The sequence below is a fragment of the Girardinichthys multiradiatus genome, chromosome Y (genome assembly GCF_021462225.1).
Source record: "Girardinichthys multiradiatus isolate DD_20200921_A chromosome Y, DD_fGirMul_XY1, whole genome shotgun sequence".
Lineage (NCBI taxonomy): Eukaryota > Metazoa > Chordata > Actinopteri > Cyprinodontiformes > Goodeidae > Girardinichthys > Girardinichthys multiradiatus.
This window is the reverse complement of record NC_061818.1, coordinates 30,995,828-31,011,150: the sequence shown is the minus strand read 5'-3', so window position 1 is coordinate 31,011,150 and position 15,323 is coordinate 30,995,828. Positions and strand designations below refer to the sequence as shown.

The window sequence follows — 15,323 nt, the reverse complement described above, 5'->3', positions numbered from 1 at the left end:
TTGCATGGTGATTGGAAGTTGGAAGTCACAGCCAGCAGTGTGTCTCTGAGCCAGTTACAGTAACCCTCCAATTATTGAGGAAGACTTGAGCTGAGAGGGATGCTGAGTTATTTACATTCTGTTTCTGCTCTTCTGCACAGGCACACTGTCTCTCAGTCACCTGTAAAAATGAAGAAACCAACCAGTGAGGATAAAGGGATGGGTGTGGATGAAGACCCAGATTTGATAGTAAAAGGTGAGTCTGAAAAATCCCTTTAGCCTTTAATCATCAATCAATCAGTGCATTCAGTTATTCATATAAGATGTACAATATGTGCAAAGGCATTATAATCAAAACTTTCATTTTTCCTACTTGTGTTACATTGATGCTATATGAATCATTTTGCATGTTGAACTAATAGAACCATTGACAAAATTATTGGAAAATTCCTGAAAGTTTTGATGAACTCTTATGTGTGTCCTTTTAAATTTCACAAATCAAAAAAACATCAACCCTAAATTGTTTTAAACACTGAAGAAACACCTTAATGTGCTAAATTATGATTTTTCTTGTAGTTAATTGTGGAACGTGTTTCATGATCCAGATTGTCACTTATATTTATGTAAGGAGAGTTACTGGCATCAGTCTTTCATGTCTAGTACTTTTGAGTAATGATCTCATGAGATATTTCTGTGCAAATATGTTTTCTCTTTTACTTCTGCTAATAGGCAGCATTAAAATGCTGTTGCTTGCATGTGTTGTGTTTCCTGTTTGGAATAGTGACACAGTCACATTGCCTAATTCTGACTGCAGTTGCCATGCATCTCTGGCTTGCCCTCCTCACTATGCACCCTCTGTTTCTCAAGTTAGGTTTTCTGTGGAGCTATATTGCCTTGTAAGAGTATTCATGCCCCTTGAACTTTTTGACATTTACTCACCTTACAGATGCAAACATCGTAGTATTTTCTTGAGCTATTATGTGATAAACAAATACAAAGAAGTGCACAATTGTGAAGTGAAAGAAAAATACTTGTTTTTTTATAAATAAATATCTTTAAAATTTAATGTGTATATGAATTGATCCCCCTTTACTCTTGCTCCTCCTAAATGAAATCCTGTGCCACCCGTTGCCTTCAGACGTCACCTCATTAGTAAATAGAGAATGCAATGTTCTGGCCTACCATGTGTTACCACCATGGTGACACATGGTAATGGCAGCATCATGCTTTGGAAATACTTTTCTTCTGCCAGGACAGGGAAGCTGGTCAGAGATGAAGGGGAAAATAGATGGAGCTAAATACATACTATTTTAGGCTGTAAAGAGATTAAAACTAGGACAAAGGTTTATAAGCGGCAGGAATGAAACCAGATGCAAAACGAGCCGGTATTTTCCAAATATCCTTGCATAATTAAGCCTGGACTTGTTTTCACATAGACTGGACTCAGGTTTCGGTTTCTGGTGCATTCTTGATTAAAATGTGTTTGGTCTTCGTTTAGTGAAGTGACTCGCAACCAGGGGCAAACTGGCATACAGGGCAACCGGTGAAATCCCCGGTGGACCGCTGGCTTAGTGGGATGGTGGTTCACCTTAGCCCATGAAATGAACCAGCGTTATTTATAAATATATATATATATATACACAATAAAATACATTGAGGCTTGTGGTTTTAACTTGATAAAATGTGAAAACGTTCAAAGAGTTTGAATACTTTTGCAAGGCACAGTGTTTTCCTGCAACACTGTCATTATTTCCAAGATTCCAATCGTTGCACCACCACTTGATCAGAAATCACTAGACTGCATCAGTACACACATCTCACAATGAAGGACACCTGAGGGTGTTTGATAATCTCTCTCATTTTTCTCCATGTGGCTTTGAAGAATGCCTCCATTAGTGCATTTCTCTTCCTGCACATGTTTGTTTCTCTTTTTTTCCAGCTAGACATCCTGAGGGTACATTGGGCGAAAATTGCCCCAGTATCTTAAATAGGTCACCGCCAATGCAGATATAGACTTATGGTGTGAGGATGAATTGTAAAACCCATGGAGTGGTGACAGAAAGAGATGTTGACATTGGTTTATTGACATACCTTTGTTGATTTTCGGTTAAAATTACTTCTCACATGATGCATGGCTTTACATGCTCTAGTAAACTGCAGCTTAGCTGTTTGGATGTACCTGATCCAAAAGGAGAGAAAAGGTTATGCAAGTTTATTTTTGCACAAACGTGAAGTTCATACTGTCATTTACACATTTCAAAAACTTCACTGTCAGTTAATAGTATGGGATTTTACTTGGGTAGAACTTTGGCAAGTCAGAAGCCTTTACCTCTGATTTAGCTTTAAAAAAGCAACATGTTTTCCTTTGCTTTAATCAAATACAAAGAAACTAGCAGAGTTGTTTCTTTTCCCCCCTAAATGTATTTTCCTGTAACGTTATGCATGGAATAAAAATCCAGTATTCTGGAAGCAGCTGGAGGCTTGCAGAAAAAAAAAATAGAAATACACAAAGGGAGATTGTTTTCTCAATCCATGTTTGAGGGGGCAGGGCACTAAGAGGTCAGAGGTCACAAATGAAACAAATTAAGGGCGAGCCGTGGCCCCCAGGGGAAACATTAGCAGGCTACAGAGATGGGATCCAGATGGAAGAGCCTGAGAGGGTTATACATAAGGGGATCTGAGGACTCTTCTGCTCATTTCTGCCTTTCTCTGCTTTTTTTCTTATCACACCAGTTAAAGTTGCTAAAAAGCACTGCATCCGTGGGACATCCTGTCTCTGTGATGAAGGTGTCAGCAGAGCAGTCATGCCCTTCTCTCCATGCTCTTGCCCAGACAGGTCGTCTGTCTCAGCCGTTCCACATCCAGCCTGTTGGCAAGCTCAGCCCTGCTTTAGCTAATGATTTTTATTTATCTATTTCATGCCGGGATTTGATTTGCACCCCATCTGATGTGGTGTAAAGTACCTCCTAAATTTTTTTTTTTTTACTTGAGCTTTATTTGGTGCTTTAACACAGGTTCTAAACCACCACTTACAGCATAAGGAGGTGTCCTCAAACAGGAATCTTAGTATACACCCCCTGACTCACAGTTCTCTCTTGAGCTTAATTTTTGAGCAGCAGCAAAGCAGGGGGATTTTTGTACTTTGGGGCAAGGTTAAAAAGGAAATATGAAGAGAGCAAGTACAGAAGGAAGAAAGATGCCGGCTAAATAAACGCTGGCTGACAGGTGGCACACAGCTTACTGACTGCAGAGGAAGTTGTGATGCTGATCGTGGCGTCATTAGTTTTCACAGGATTGGAGGCTGACGGTCTATTTCCTAATTGTTCCTCTTAAAAGTACTCCCAACATGGGGTGCATGAGCCTGGTGCTCTCACATAAAGTCCCCATGTATTTATTCCGCTGCCATTATTAAACGGCACCTAGAACTGCACCAGGTGGCCTACAACAACTCTGTGCTCTCGACAGCTCTCTGTATAAACTTTGAGCACCACCCAAACCGCTACCAGAACTCTTCAGTCCTCCTCTGTTTGTCTACAGGCAGTATTTGAATCGGGATCTGCCAGGATTACTTATTTATCTGCTCTCAGATTAAGTACTTATTAAGAATGATTTGCACACATAGTCTAAGGGAGAAGTTCACTGTGAACAGTGGTTCTGTTTTGTTGCAGCCTCAAAAAATCCTCAGAGCTTTTGGAGCTCAACAGTATTGCATTGTAGAGACAGGCCTGGCAAGTACAGAAGGCATGACTGCAGTAGTCTCTTTGTCTCCTTCCTTTTCATCTCTGCCACAGTAACACTCTCTCCTCTCGCTCTGTCAGCATCAAAAGTGGTAATTATGTTGGCTGCATGCAACAGTTAATGTCTATGCTATTAGTTGCTTGTATTTGTACCCCCTTGTACGGTTGTTCTGAAGCTTTTCATAACAGTAACTAAGTTTTCCTCTTCTCACTACACTGACAAACATTTTAAAATAGAATATCATAGAAAAGTACAACGCACATCAACATCGTCAGACGCGTGTTATTTTCTGCCAAATCACTCCACACCAGTTGCACCTGGTTGGTGGCTGACGCTCCAAGACATGCTCCCGAACTTGTTGCTTTGAGGAGTGTCGAAGTTCTTGATAAAACTCCTCAATGCTGGAGTCCAGTATCATGTCCTGTATCATTGCACCTCAGTGCAACATGTCTGTGTTTTAAAGATGCCAGTTTATGTGTGTCAGTTGATGAGACGAGATGCCACATCCTGATATGTGTTCTGCTTTAAATAATTTCTGCAATTCAATTCAAACAGTAAAACTCATTTAGATTTATTAAACACTATGGATCATGTCTGTAGTTATCCCTGTTGTTTAGCCAACTTTTTCCTTTACACTTTTTGGTAACTTTCCATTAACTTTCTATCAACATGCCTGCATACAGCACTCTGAGAACACTTAGCTTCTTAAGCAGTGACCTTTTTTGGGTTACACATTCCCATTGACTGTTTGCTGCAGTCTTTCCCATGATGGTGTAGGTCATAACATAACATTTCAGACTTCAAAATATATTTGTAATTTTCCTTATGTTATCAAATTTTCTGAAAAAATAGATTTTTAAGGTTTTGACTGGAATCCATAATCATAAAAAAATCATATTAAAATCCCATGAGGTTTGAATTTGAAGTGAAAAACTTAGGTGTTTCTCTCCAATACTGACCTCAATGTCCAATATGGGTGCCATAGTAAAAAAAAAAAAAAGTCTTACTTTTTGACAATTTTTATCTAAATAATTTTCACACACACTATTGTAGAGTGAACATGTAAATACAGTTTTTGAAAATACAAAATCCTGAGAAATACATTATTAGCTTTATAGTTTGCTGTTTTTTTACTTGAAACTGAAACTGAAACGTGTGTGAGCTGGGAAGTTCCAACTTTAGCGGTTAATGTTCAAGGTTCACAATTGTCCACTTTAGTTTGCATATGGAGTACTCAAAACCTTCTCCACTGCACTTCCCTTTTTAAGAAATGTCCAGGAGCAAATGTCAACATGTTTGAACAACTTATCTTTGACTCTGGGTGTTTAATAGCTTTTCGTAACAGATATTACCTGTAATTTGTTTGGATTTTCTTAGCAAATAATTGATACCAAGGTCTCTTCTAAAGACTACTTAAAGGCAGCCCAAGTACTTGTATAAGTTGTATTATAGTCTGAGATCTACGGTCAGAGTATTTACCCTTCATTTAAAAAAATCTGATCTTTGTGAATATTTGGGAGTGTTTGCATAGTTTTGTAAATGTGCTCTGTCACTCGTAAAGTAATGAAATATAAAAAACCAGTAACTTGGACTCAACTAGGACTGTGTCCTGCTGGCAGATCTTCTAATTATTTTCTTGATAAATTGTTTTCTGAGGTTTTGAAGTTGTCAAATAATGCTGGTGTTTCCTGTCAAAAAAGGTTGGCTGTTGCGGGAGGTTGCTGGCAGCTGGATAAAGCATCGACGTTACTGGTTTGTGCTGAGCCACGATTCCCTCGACTATTACACCGGGCCGGAGAAAGGCGCTCGGAGACTGGGCACACTGGTCCTCACCAGTCTCTGCTCCGTCATTTGGCCAGACAAGCAGACATACAAAGAAGCAGGTGAGCTCAGAAAACCTCATACTTGGAAAGCGCACAGAAAAAACCAGAAGCAGACCCGTATGGTTTCCAAGAATGTATGTAAAGTTTAGCCAGACCTGCTTTAACTCCTTACTGGGAATCATTAGACAGAGTTTTTCCTTGTTTCTTTTAAAGGTTAAATCTGGTTATTTATTTTTCCTTCCCATGTGTGACACATACATGTACTATTGGGAAGTCCCTGTTGCATTTTCTTCCAAAACATGACTCAGGGCTGAATTAGAAGCCTTGATGTACCCCTTCCCTTTTTTAGATAAGCAAAACAAAAGATTTATAGATTTGCCAAGAAAAGTCTTTGTTGTGTGACACAGGGATGACCCTACTCGTGTCGCCCTCAAAGTTTGTCTGTCTGCCTATCTGGTCGGCTGCTCATCGGCAGAGGAGGTTCTGTCCTGCTGATTTAACCAAAACCACTTAAAACACCTTGAACTGTTCTCTAAATCCAGGCCAAGACGTAACTCTTGCTAAATCATTACACCCAGGGACTTTTTTGGACAGAAGTGCATTTTCAACAGCGACTTTAGATCTGTTTCCTCTAAACCACTGATAAATTTGTCACAAATGAGTTGCATTAAATCTTTACTTCCTCTATTGATTTTTCTTTATGTTGTTTTACAGAGGGACTGTAGTTCGCTATTAGGACTTCTGACATTATTAACACTTATCAGTAGAAGTAATTTAAAGGCACCAAACCTAAGAAAATAAAAAGCGTCACACCAGCATGTTCAAAGCTTTTCAGTTTTTAATAAAACTCTCAATTTTTGGTCTGTATTTTATCTAGAAGCTAACCAAAGAAGGATTTGGTACCACGACGCATACCAGGGTAGCCTGTAATGGCTGTGTAGCTGAGGATCAGCTACACAGCCATTACAGGGCTATATTTAATACTTCCTCTGAGCATGTAGGAAGATTCTTCTTTTTTGAATTGAATTTCGTTGCCTGTTCTCCAAGGGCAGACTTACAGCAGAATAGCTCTTCTTGTTTTGTTTTGGTGTGGGCTGAGGTTCTGCTCAGTCTGACATTTGATCCTCAGTGAATCTGAGAGGTAATCAGGGAAAGAGAGAAAGAAAGTCTAGGTGTCACTGTAGCGCCACTTCCTTTTTACTTAAATTACACTGAAATATCAGGTTCGGGTTGGACATGTCATTTATTATTTTTTAGGTTACTGGAGCATTACTGTTTATGGACGGAAGCACTGCTACAGGCTGTACACCAAGCATTTCAATGAAGCTGTGCACTGGGCCTGCGCCATCCAGAAAATCATTGATACCAAATCCCCGGTGGAAACTCCGACACAGCTTTTGATTCGAGACATCGAGGTGGGTAGCATGAAAGAAAAAATAAACACACGTAAGCATGCACACAATTGCTGCCAAACTACTTGTGATAAGAGCCACCAAACACAAACAGCCATGGGACTGCTCATTATTCACCTCTCTGTGTTATCATGGAAACCACACGGCCACGGCGTTCTGGGAGTCCAAAGTTTACTCTAGAAGCATTTTTCTCTTTTCAATGAACTCTTTTTCTGTCATCAAACCAGAACAGGATACAAAAACAGAAAGCTGGTTTAAAGATGGAGAAATTTCCAGGTATTTAACCTTAAATTTCCATGCACAGAGTCCAATTTATATACATTTTGCATTGAGTTGCAGGAGAACAAATTGTGCTGTGCTCTCATTCAGCAGAGAAGGGACTTTCTTGCATCAGTCCATCCTTGGGGGTTAAAAAAGGGGCAGGTTTTGGCAAAGGAGGTGGATGAGGGCCAGGCAAGAAGCACTGGGTCCAGATAAGCAGCCTTTCGCATGGCCTCTTGTCCCTGTAATCTCCCAACGAGAGTCTCTAATCTTCAAGAAAGTGGTTAATCTACTTGCCTCTGTCTATCACTGTGTGCTCAGCTAGAACGGTCCGAGCTTATATATGGAAGAAAGAAGAGGGCTCTCTTTAAAGGGCTCCTCCATCACTTTTTTAGCAGACTGAAAGGAGAGCAGGAATGAAAGATGAGAAACATTAAAATGATCAGAAAAATGTTTGAAGCACAAGCAATGTAGCCATAAGGAAATGTGTTACAGGATTGAAAAAACAGAGTCAAGAAGAGAAAATAACACCATTTAAAAAAAATTACTTCATAGTCATTCACATTCGATTGTCTTAATGTCTAAATTACATTTAGGATGAAAAAGGAATCAAAGGATTTTGTTTACGTTGGACCAATCTGCATTCTCCCAAGAACTGGCAGTGTTTTAGGTCTGTGTTTGCCTGTGATAGATGGTAAAACTCTAAATATCTAAAGTGCCACTTCTTGTCCAAACTGGTTTCTAACCCTAAAGACCAATTGCTGAGCCCAAACCTGTTAATCCACCTACCAGGTTGTAGGTGACACTTTTTCACATTTTGTCGCATTTCAATCACAACCTTCAGAGTGTTTTATAGACCAACACAAAGCTGTATACAGTTGTAAAATGAAAGGAAAATTATTTATTTCTAAAATTATACATTTGAGATCTTTTTCAAAAACTTTTCACCCAGTTCTAATAACACAGTTTGAATTTTTGCAATGTGAGGAAAATGTGAAAAAGTTCAAGAGGAATTATTAATTTTTGAAGAATCTCACCTAGTTTTCTCAAGACTCAAGAGTATTTTCTTATATTTTAAATAAATGAGAGTTATGGCATTTATAAACTGTAAATTTTTGGATCTAACTTTAGCATTATCATCTGTATTTTCTTTGAAATACAGCTGAGTTGCTGCATCCAACCAAGGACAACCACAGAGCAGCATCTTATTCCCACCGTATAAACAGAAGACTGTGTTAACTTTGCCACACTGAGGGCAAAGCTGACTCGTTTCACTGCGAGACAGACTTAGAGAGAGAGAGAGATAGAAAAAAAAGGAGCGATTGGAGGAGTTGCAGAGTCAAGTGAAAGCCAGAGCCGTTGCGAAGTTACTAATGAGCAACAGGTGCTTGGAGGCAGTAGCGTGGAAGCCATCTGTACTGCTGGAAGGCATCTATCCACATACACAGTGAAAGACAGAAATGCACGCACAGTCAACCCATTGACACCGAAGGATAAAGTATAACGTGTCAGTCATGCAAGTGTGCTGTGCTGGGTCATCACTTGACCTTCCTGTTGCTTTGAAAGCTGCCAGAGCCGAATTGTGACCCCGGTCAGATCGACCTTGGTCACCCCAGACGGACGAAAACACACACTAAATCACAGATGCCAACAGCCCTCCCGACTGTTTTTAGGGCCACAGAATGAATATGATTTTGTACATTATCAATTTTTTTGTATTCACACAGGAGAATAAGTTCAATCCAGAAGTGGTGGAACACATCTACCGACACAACACCATCCTTAAATACACCCAGGGCCCTCTGCATGCTCCTCTGCTTCCTTTCCCTTATGGCAATCTGGAGCACACATGTGAGTTCTTAAGATTTTTTATGCTAAACATAACAAAAACTATATGTGAAGTTCTATTTTAGCATCTGTACCGTGCCATCTTATCTATTCAGACCACAATGGGAAGGGCTATGGCTCAGTGCGTGAGGAAGCCGTGAAGCTCTTCAACTGCCTGCAGCAGTTGGAGTTGGCGCGGGAGCCGGTTCCCATCATCCAGGGCGTGCTGCAGACCTGCCTGGACCTGCGGCCCCTCCGTGATGAGGTCTACTGTCAGCTTGTGAAGCAGACCAGCCACACGCCTTCCCCGAACACCGCTGCGCATCTCCGTTACTGGCAGCTCCTCACCTGCATGAGCTGCACTTTCCTGCCAGGGTCCGTCGTGCTCAAATACCTGCGGTTCCACCTCAAGAGGTGAGAACTACCCAAACACCTGCTCAAGTAGATGGAATATGCAAGGGCTGGGATGAAATATACAGGTCCTTCTCAAAATATTAGCATATTGTGATAAAGTTCATTATTTTCCATAATGTCATGATGTAAATTTAACATTCATATATTTTAGATTCATTGCACACTAACTGAAATATTTCAGGTCTTTTATTGTCTTAATACGGATAATTTTGGCATACAGCTCATGAAAACCCAAAATTCCTATCTCACAAAATTAGCATATTTCATCCGACCAATAAAAGAAAAGTGTTTTTAATGCAAAAAATGTCAACCATCAAATAATCATGTACAGTTATGCACTCAATACTTGGTCGGGAATCCTTTGGCAGAAATGACTGCTTCAATGCGGCGTGGCATGGAGGCAATCAGCCTGTGGCACTGCTGAGGTCTTATGGAGGCCCAGGATGCTTCGATAGCGGCCTTTAGCTCATCCAGAGTGTTGGGTCTTGAGTCTCTCAACGTTCTCTTCACAATATCCCACAGATTCTCTATGGGGTTCAGGTCAGGAGAGTTGGCAGGCCAATTGAGCACAGTGATACCATGGTCAGTAAACCATTTACCAGTGGTTTTGGCACTGTGAGCAGGTGCCAGGTCATGCTGAAAAATGAAATCTTCACCTCCATAAAGCTTTTCAGCAGATGGAAGCATGAAGTGCTCCAAAATCTCCTGATAGCTAGCTGCATTGACCCTGCTCTTGATAAAACACAGTGGACCAACACCAGCAGCTGACACGGCACCCCAGACCATCACTGACTGTGGGTACTTGAAACTGGACTTCTGGCATTTCCTTCTCCCCAGTCTTCCTCCAGACTCTGGCACCTTGATTTCCGAATGACATGCAGAATTTGCTTTCATCCGAAAAAAGTACTTTGGACCACTGAGCAACAGTCCAGTGCTGCTTCTCTGTAGCCCAGGTCAGGCGCTTCTGCCGCGGTTTCTGGTTCAAAAGTGGCTTGACCTGGGGAATGCAGCACCTGTAGCCCATTTCCTGCACACGCCTGTGCACGGTGGCTCTGGATGTTTCTACTCCAGACTCAGTCCACTGCTTCCGCAGGTCCCCCAAGGTCTGGAATCGGCCCTTCTCCACAATCTTCCTCAGGGTCCGGTCACCTCTTCTCGTTGTGCAGCGTTTTCTGCCACACTTTTTCCTTCCCACAGACTTCCCACTGAGGTGCCTTGATACAGCACTCTGGGAACAGCCTATTCGTTCAGAAATTTCTTTCTGTGTCTTACCCTCTTGCTTGAAGGTGTCAATAGTGGCCTTCTGGACAGCAGTCAGGTCGGCAGTCTTACCCATGATTGGGGTTTTGAGTGATGAACCAGGCTGGGAGTTTTAAAGGCCTCAGGAATCTTTTGCAGGTGTTTAGAGTTAACTCGTTGATTCAGATGATTAGGTTCATAGCTCATTTAGAGACCCTTTTAATGATATGCTAATTTTGTGAGATAGGAATTTTGGGTTTTCATGAGCTGTATGCCAAAATCATCCGTATTAAGACAATAAAAGACCTGAAATATTTCAGTTAGTGTGCAATGAATCTAAAATATATGAATGTTACATTTTCATCATTACATTATGGAAAATAATGAACTTTATCACAATATGCTAATATTTTGAGAAGGACCTGTATGTGGTATTATGAGCTGAGTCAAATACTACAGTTTCATTGTACTGATACAAAATAAAAATGTATACCATGATCTAATTACTTTTACTCAAAAAACATATGCAAAACATTACTCCTACTGATGCAAAAATAATCTAATTGAATAAATATTACATAAATAATAATGTTATGATTTAAAATAAACACCCACTAAATGTAACAGTTTCAAGTGACTTTTGTGCACAATATTATCCTTTTTTATGTTCTGTTATTTACGGATCTACACAAGTAAAACAAGTTGAGATTATCTGGCTGTTAGTCAGGCTATCTGCTCGTTTAGCAAGCCTGCAGTTTTGTCTTTCTTGTAAGCAAATTAAAAAGTGTACAGTAGTAGCCCCTTTTCAGCCAGCTGACCAGCAGTGTGCAGCAACACACTGGGGTGGGACTGTGTAGTTTTACTCTGAGTTCTCTTTGTGCTTGGAAGTCATACTTTGCAAGTTCCCAGTTGAAATTCCTCTGAAGTCAGAATCTTTGACTGGGAAGGCTGGAGCTCGCCAAGCAGCTTCAAGTCTCGTATCCAATTACGGTGGCTGTACCAAATATAAGAAATAGTTACAGTATTTATTAGCACTTCTGATAGCTTTTATTTCTGTAAAATATCTATTTGTGAACATGTTGCTTTTGTGTTCGAATGCATAAAATGTTTACTTGCTGGTTTCAAATTTTCCTACTTGCAGCTAGAACTCTCTCAACTCTGCCGTGAAGTCATTCCAAGCTCTGACTTTCAAAACAACTCCAATGCAGCATATATGGTCCATGGAACTGGAAAAAAACACTGGCACTTTTTTTGGCATCTCATTAGAATGATTCCAGACCATAGAAAATTTTAAAGAAAATTTTCAGCGGTTTTAAAACCAAGCTGTTTAAAACCTTACCATGGACTGGCCTGTGTCTAATTGTAAATGACTGTCATGATACTCTTTTTTTTTATTTTTATCTAAAACTTGGGATTTTTTTTCCTGCTTATGTAATTTGTTACAAGTGATGTTTTCAGGGTGGATTTGTCATGGTAAATATAGATCCAATAAATCCTACTCACTGTGGAGAAACCACCTTTCATCTTCTTGTTGCATTTACAAGCAGACAATGAGGGACTTTTTAATTTATTTTTCTGACTCATCTCGGAGAAAATGTTTGCTTCTGGAGGACAGGTGGAAAACACAAGAGAATGCTGTCCCACGCTGACGATTTGAGGGAACTGAGTGTAGTTGTCAGATTTTACATTAGACTCAGCAGATTCAGAGCGAATGTGACATCAGGCCAGGAGTTGGTTGCTGGTGAAGGGGAGGAGCCTGCGATGCAGAACAGGTTTGGCTGGAAGTTGAAGGTGACAGTAGTGGCTGGGAGAACATGGAGTCTAGACGTTGGACAAAAAGCAGGCGCCAGTATCCCTAACCACTAGTTTAGATATAGTAGCATGATATGCTGTCACATTGTTAACATGCTCCCAAGGACAGAAACAGTGTTCGAGGGCTGGATTTGCAGGTCTGAATTAACCCCTCTGTCAAGTCTACTTATCTAAGCTGTTAGCAGTGCTGAGCGTCCTGCTCTAGACTTTCCAACACCATGCCATCAAACCACCACCGTTTTCTATGTGTGTTTCTACACTGGGAATTGCCCTCTAGCTAATGGAACAGTTGCATGCAATGACAATTTATAATAACACTGTGGAACTCGCTGGCTCTGTGTTTTGATACGTCTCACTGTCGCTCTCACGCACTTTCTCTCTGAGTGGATCAGCACTGAGGCTGCAGCTGGGCAGGAGCTGAGTCTGGAGCCCGGCACTGGAGCCAAAAAACACTCCTCCTTCCCTCCCCCGGTGCCCTGAGAAACCCCCAGGGAATGTCTGCTGTCAGAGGGAATAGGCCAGGAGAAAGAAAGCAGAGCAAGGGGCGGCAAGAAAGCAGGAAGCTGCAGAAAGGGCCAAAGAGACGAGAGGAGAATATAGGAAGGATCACAGCGGCTCAATGGAACATTCCTGATTATGTTTCAGCAGGACAAATCCCACCCTGTGGCCATATAGTTATGAGATGGCAAGACATTTGAGTAAATGAGTGTGCTTCTCTGTGTCTGGCAAATTGTTTCTTAGATTTTTTTGGTCTTGTGCGTGTTTGGATTTTTAGATGAATATTTGAGCTTTATTGTTTCCTCCCTTGCTCGTGCTTCACTGTTTACACAGGGTTGAACTATTAGCTCCATTACACCATATTTCACGCCCTTTATTGCTCACAAAGTGTGTCTGACTTCAGGGTCCATTTGATGTTTGTGCCCCCTCCTCTTTTTTATATAATCAAATGTACACAGAGCCTCACCTACCTCTCCTGGACACTCCACAGGGAGGAAGCAGCAGGTCACTGGTGTTCACAGGAGCGGAAAACGCCTCTTCCTATATCGTGCATTGCCCAAAGTCAAACATGTTTTCTTTGCCATTTCCCATTTTCTTTGAAGGACTGGACAACATTTGGTCTTTTAATTCTATAACAAGTTGAGTGAGAACATTTGTCATTCCTCGCCTCATTTCTTTTTAACATTTCCAGACTAAGAAAAAGTAAATAATGGAGCTCAATCAAAGGGATGATGCAAAAGAGTTTAAAGTCCACAGGTTGAGCCTGCTAACATCACCAGCATTAACAAATGCTCCCTCTCTAAATCATGAATTGTGGTTTAAATTGCACATGTACTGATACTTCTCTCATACTTTTTTTTCATGCTTCCTCCAGAGTTCAGAGCCAAAGTCCTGAATCTGAGATGGATAACTATGCATCATTCATCAGCGAGGCTGTGGAAAAGACAAAATGCCGCAAGTGTGTGCCATCGTGGGAGGAGATCCAGATGCTGATGAACCGGCAGGAGATGCTGTGCACCGTGCACTACCCTGGCTGTGGTTCCTGCCATCTCTACATCAGCTCACACACCACTGCCAATGAGGTTTGGGAGCATTTATCAGTGTTCAGTTTGGATAGTTTTAAACCTTCCTCAGACTTTTCAGATTCTCGCACATGTTTTTGTTTAAAATATAAAAGACGCACCCTGAAAGCAAAGCCCCGACAACCCCAAACCTTTTTCCAAAGCAGTCTCTCCTCTGCAATCATCAGGTGGTCCGAAGGATGCAAGAGAAGCTGGGCCTTCAAGATAGTAAAAATACATTTGCACTGTATGAGCAAAATGCACTGTGGGAGCAGCCGGTTGCAGGGAACTCTCTGATCGCAGACGTCCTGACCAGGTATAAAACAGGTTCACACTTTTCCTTTTTTCTAAAGCAGGCAGCACCAAAAAATCTGTCAGAATTTAAAGCTATTTGTGGCATTAACAGCACTTATAATACAGAGGCAGAATGTGCACACTCCCTTTTGCCGGTTGTACAGCACTTATTAGTCTTCTATAACATTTCACAGTTTTGGAGCATACAAAGAAGGATAATGCCATTCCCCTTTGAACAATCTCTGTAGATCTTTTAAAATCCTCTTTTTGTACTTTTCTCTTCAGATCAACCCACAGGTTTTTTAAGGGTTTAGGTCTGAGACTGATATGGCAAAAGCTTGATTTTGGTTCTAGTGATCCTTTGCTTTAAGTCATATGTTTTGATCCTTTTCCTGCCAAAAGCCTCTTTGACAACCTATTTTTCAGTTTTCTGGCATGGTATTTCAAACAGTATATATTGTGGTGCATTTAACAAGGTTTCCATGGTTTTTGGCAGCCCACATCATCACAGATCCTCCGCCGTACAATTAACAGTGGATGTAAAGTTTTTTTACACATGTCCATTTTTTCACCTGGGGCATTTGTTGCTGACAAGTTTAGTTTTAGTTTTAAATCACACAGATCCAGTTAAAGTCCACTACATTTCTGATGCTAGGAAACAAAAGTCTTTTAATTCACATGTCTCCCAAACAGCTGGTTTACATGTAGAGGAGTGTCTAATGGTTATTATGGAATTGTGGTGACTTTAAGATGACTCTTCATGGCAGATCTTGACCATGTGCTTTTCTAGATGTTTTTACCTCCCTCACCATCCTGCTCACAGTTCAAGTTTTAAACTTTAATTATAGTCTAACTGTAGCTATCTAAACATTTAGGTGAGTAGCTATTTCGTAGCCATTTGCTGACATGTGAAGATCAACATACACATATCTTACTTGACTGGCATGCACTCTGGTTTTTCCCAT

At 40.8% G+C, this 15,323-nt stretch overlaps 1 protein-coding gene across 3 annotated transcripts in view; it reads left to right on the top strand.

The window, feature by feature from the left end:
• The window catches only part of LOC124863695 (unconventional myosin-X-like), a 49,610-nt gene that overhangs the window by 29,165 nt on the left and 5,122 nt on the right, over positions 1 to 15,323 (top strand). For all 3 annotated transcript variants that reach the window (XM_047358125.1, XM_047358123.1, XM_047358126.1), the window contains 7 exons: positions 141 to 235; positions 5,418 to 5,600; positions 6,798 to 6,955; positions 8,941 to 9,064; positions 9,157 to 9,454; positions 13,878 to 14,085; positions 14,253 to 14,380. In XM_047358125.1, coding sequence (XP_047214081.1) covers positions 141 to 235; positions 5,418 to 5,600; positions 6,798 to 6,955; positions 8,941 to 9,064; positions 9,157 to 9,454; positions 13,878 to 14,085; positions 14,253 to 14,380 — 1,194 coding nt within the window. The remainder of the gene's footprint in view (positions 1 to 140; positions 236 to 5,417; positions 5,601 to 6,797; positions 6,956 to 8,940; positions 9,065 to 9,156; positions 9,455 to 13,877; positions 14,086 to 14,252; positions 14,381 to 15,323) is intronic.